Genomic DNA, 4,758 nt, shown 5'->3' with positions numbered 1-4,758 from the left:
GCGCTGCGAGCGCGGGGGGCGGGGCCTGGGAGGCACGTGAGGGAATAACGGGGAAATAACGGGAAATAATAACGGGAAATAATAACGGGAAATAATAACAGGGAAATAATAACTGGGAATAATAACTGGGAATAATAACGGGGGAATAACGGGGGAATAATGGGGATGGGGACAGGGACAGGGAAATACAGGGATGGGGACAGGGATGGGGAAATACAGGGATATGGATGGGGACAGGGACAGGGATATGGACATGGATAGGGACAGGGATGTGGACACCGATAACACAGGGATACACTCATGGAAACACACATGGACACACACAGGGATGTGCACACAGGGATGTGCACATGGACGTGCACGGGGATTCGCACACAGCTGGATTCACAGCTGGATTCACAGCTGGATTCCCACACTCCATCAGCCCCCAGCACAGACCCCGCAGGCTGCCCCTGTGTCCGTGCTCTGCAGGACCGCCCTGCAGGACCCCGCTGCCACCTGCGCCCGGTGCCACCTGTGCCTGGTGCCACCTGTGCCCGGTGCCACCTGTGCCCGCTGCCACCCGTGTGCCCTGCACGGCCCTCACAGCCCAGAGCCGACGGCGCCATCAGGAAAGGCAGAGGATTCCCGGGAGCAACGGATTTTTGCCAGGCTGGAAGGGTTGTTGACATTTATGGAACGTCCCTCTTCACCTCTGGTGGTCCAAACTCCCTCAGATGTCTTTTCCCCCCCTTTTTCTTACTTCTCAATTTTTTTAAATTTTTTTTTAAAATCCAAATAAAACAGCAAAGCCTGGGATCTGAAATCCCTTCCAGGTTCCTCTGGAATATCAACGTGTTTTTCAAACATTCCAGGCAGGGCTGGATCCCAATGTCATTTAAAGGTTGGCACCTGATCTTCACAGGATTTCTGGATTCATGTTGTTATTTATTGCCTGCCAGGGAAATGATGGAAAAGAAGGGGGGAAAACGAAAAAAAATTGAGTTTGGTAGGATTTTGGGGTGTTTGGGTCGGGAATGAACTGCAACCAAGCCTAAAAATCCAGGTTGGGTTTGGGAATAAAGGAGATAATTCCCAAATCCAGATCATTCCTTCACCTATAAAAATCCTCAGTAGCTTATCAGACCTGAGCCAACCCCAGCTGGATTTTTTCCCTTTTTTTCTAGAACTGCTGCTTATTTAAAAAAAGGAAAGTCTTTAAATCCCTGTAATAATGGGGGAAAATCCCATTTATTTACCAGGAAGCAGAGCTCCGTGCCTGGACATGCCCCAAATATGGATTGTGACAGCAAAGCCACCATCAATTCTTGTCCCCTCCCCAAAATTTGGGGGTTTGGAGGCATTTGGGAGGCAGCAGCTCTGATGGTACCAGTTTTCCTGGCAAAGCTGGATTTCCTTCCAGCACGCCAGTTCTGGGAGTTTTGGGAATTTTGGGACCTTTGTCCCCTGGGGATTTTTGGGATGATTCGAGGTTTCCTGCCAGGGGTGCTCCAGGTTCTGCTGCCCAGGGGGAGGTGGGGATTTATTGCTGCCACCTCGGTGTCACTGGGGTGTCACCAGAGCCAGATCAGGGGTTTGGGGTCTCCAGCGCACCCCAAAACAGGATAGGAACAAGGGGACACACAGCCGAAGGACAGCATGGTGGGCAGAGCACCAACCCCAAGGGGTTTGGGGTCCCCAGAACACCCCAAAACAGGGTCAGGACGCCTCTCCTGAACAGTCCATCCCCAGGGCTCTGCTGCGCTCAGCAAAGGCCACCAGATGCTGGGGGGTTCTGCTCCCCACACCTCGTGGGTTCTGCTCCTCACCCCTGGGGGATTCTTCCCTCAGGGTTGGGGAATTCTCTCCCTCGCCCCTGTAAGATTCTCTTTCTCACCCCTGGAATATTCTCTTTCTCATCCCTAGAATATTCTCCTTCTAACACCTGGAATATTCTCTCTCTCACACCTGGAGAATCCTCTTCCTCACGCCAGTAGGATTCCCTTCCTCACCCCTGCAATATTCCCTCTCTCACCGCAGGAATATTCCCTTCCTCACCCCCGGAGGATGCTTCCCCATCATTGCCGCGCCCACCCCCCTTTTCATGCACACCCACGGCCCCCTCGCTCCCCTTCCCCTCCATCCAGCCCCTCCCAGCGCTCCCACCCCCCAGTTCCGGGCCGTCGCCCTCACCTGGTCCCGCAGGCGCTCCTGCTGCCCGCGCAGCGCCAGGGCGTGCTGCGGGTACTTGCTCTTCAGGTGGTCCATGAAGGCGTCCCGCTTGCGCTCCATCTCCGTCTTCTGGAGGCCGGTGAGCGCCTCCAGGCTCTGGGCGGCGATCACGGTGTGCCGGCGCTCCGAGGTGTGCACCAGCCCCACGTTGGAGAAGCGCCGGGTGCCGTTGCCCAGGGTGCGGTACTCGCGCGGGTACTCGGCATCGTCCGCGGAGATCATGTGCGAGCTCGTCCTGTCGGGATCTGTGCGGGTCCGGGAGAGCACAGCGGCGTCAGGGAGGGACCCCGGCCGTGGGGCACGGGGGGGACAGTCCCTGGCCATGGGGCAGAGGGGGGCACAGTCCCCAGCCATGGGGAAGGGGGAAGGGACAGTCCCCTCCATGGGGCAGAGGTTGAAGGTTGGGATTTGGGGTTGGGGAGGGGGATTTCAGCAAGGAGTAATGGCAGAGCCTCGCTGGGAATGGGATCATCCCTCAGTGGGGTGCAGACAGTGGGATCATCCCTCAGTGGGGTGCCCAGAGTGGGATCAAGGGGATGCCCTGAGTGCGATCACCCTTTAGTGGGGTGCACACAGTGGGATCACCCTTCAGTGGGGTGCACACAGTGGGATCAGTGGGGTGCACACAGTGGGATCACCGGGGCGCACACAGTGGGATCACCCCTCAGTGGGTAGCCCCGGGAAGGGGGTGGGTGCCGGGTTCATCCCCCTGCGGTGGCAGCGCTGTCGCCAGCCCGGGACACGCAGCAGAAGATGAGGGGACAGCTGGGATGGAGGGGCCTGGGGGTGCAGGGGCTGGGATCCCACCAAAGCCGCGATGGTCGGAGCGAAACGGGAATGAAACAGTGCTGGGTGACTGAAAACAGCACGGACGGGACACGGGACAGGGACACGGACACACGGGGGACACACGGGGACATGGACACGGCTCCGGAGCACGGACACACAGGGGCACACGGACACAGGACAGAGCGAAAAGAAAATGAAATCAGGCAGGGTGGGGGGAGGGTGGTGTGTGCGGGCACTGAGGAGGGGGGACAGGACCCCCATGTCCCCCCAGAGACCCCAGCGGGAGGCTCAGCGCCCGTACTGCAGCCACTGCTCACAGGGGCCAGCCCGGGATCTCCGGGATGCTCTGTCCCATCCCAAACCCTTCCCTGAGCTCAGCCCAGCGCTGTGCACCAAATCCGGGATTCCTGGATGCTCTCCCTTATCCCAGCCCCTTTCCGGAGCTCGGGAACACCAACCCCGGCATCTCTGGGATGCTCTGCTCCATCCCAGCCCTTCCCTGAGCTCAGCCCAGCCCGGGCGGGCAGGGGAGGGCGCGGGGGGACAGACAGAGGGTCCCAGGCGCAGAGAGGCGACAGGGACTTGTCCTTTCGCTAATAACTCGTTCAGAGCATGCTGGGATCTGCCTTCCAGGGAAGCTGCAGAGCCGATGGATGCCTGGAAGTCCCCGCACGCTGCCAGCGCCTGGCACAGCGTCGGTGCCCGCAGCTGGAGGCCACCCCGCAGCCCCCGGCCCCTGCCCAGGCCCGTGCCCCTGCGGGGCGGCTCCAGGACCCCAAAAAGCCACTTTGGGGGGGTCTCACGCCATCTGGGAGCCGCTGTCCCCAGCCTGGCCCGAGGCCACGGGGCTGGCTTTGCCACCCCTGGTGAATTTCGCAGCTCGTTCTGCGGGGCTCAGCCTCCCCCTCCTGCTCCCCTTTTAACCTTGAGCCATAATTCATCTAATTCATCTCCCACTTTTTCCCCCAGCTCCCGGTAAACAAATCACAGTGAGGGGTTTTTCCCCCTTTTTCCTTTCTTTGTGTTTTTTTTTTTTCTTTTTCTCTCAATTATTTATCAGCCCGCAGATCGGTTTGATATCAAACTGATAAGAAAGCGTTATCAGCGGGCCACGGCCGTGATTCCTCCGCTCAAGGTCGCACGAGCGGCTTTGTCACCAGCCCAGCGGGGACATCACGCGCTCACAAACACCACAGGGACATCCCAAAGCCTTCCCTCCTCCAAAATCCACCAGTGCAGCTCCATCCCTCCCAGCTCTGTCACCGAATGTCACCTTGGCCGGGCTGTCCCCCCGTTTTCCCAGAAAACGGAGCTGGAATGTGGCAAGAGCTGAAGATCCCGTCCCTCCCTCACTCTGCCCGGTCCCTGTGGCACTGGGCAGGTCACGATGGCACCAGGGAGGTTACAGTGGCACCAGGGAGGTCACAGTGGCACTGGGGAGGTCACGGTGGCACCGGGGAGGTCACAGTGGCACCTCCACCACGCCAAACACCCCAGGGTCCCCTCTGCCATCAGAGGACCCTGATGGCCGAGGGACATGGGCAGGGCATCGCCCCGGGCTCCCAGCGGCTGCCGAATTGCAGCCCTGATGGGCAATCCCGCTGGAGCAGCTCGTCCTGACCCCCCCGGGACCCCCAGGAGCTGCCTGCCCCTCTCCCCGGTCCCGTCACAGCTCCACAACGTGCGGTCCTGACCGGGAAATGCAAATCCAAACTGGAAAACTCCTCCCTTGCCTTTGCCGCTCTCCCCAGCACCGGG

At 59.4% G+C, this 4,758-nt stretch overlaps 1 protein-coding gene across 1 annotated transcript in view; it reads right to left on the bottom strand.

The window, feature by feature from the left end:
- The window catches only part of SRCIN1 (SRC kinase signaling inhibitor 1), a 45,140-nt gene that overhangs the window by 25,798 nt on the left and 14,584 nt on the right, over nt 1-4,758 (bottom strand). Inside the window, 1 exon segment of the mRNA XM_031064887.1 lies at nt 2,173-2,456. Coding sequence (XP_030920747.1) covers nt 2,173-2,433 — 261 coding nt within the window. The 5' untranslated portion in view covers nt 2,434-2,456.

Source organism: Geospiza fortis, unplaced genomic scaffold (genome assembly GCF_000277835.1).
Source record: "Geospiza fortis unplaced genomic scaffold, GeoFor_1.0 scaffold315, whole genome shotgun sequence".
Classification (NCBI taxonomy): Eukaryota; Metazoa; Chordata; class Aves; order Passeriformes; family Thraupidae; genus Geospiza; species Geospiza fortis.
This window is presented reverse-complemented; position numbering and strand designations above follow the sequence as displayed.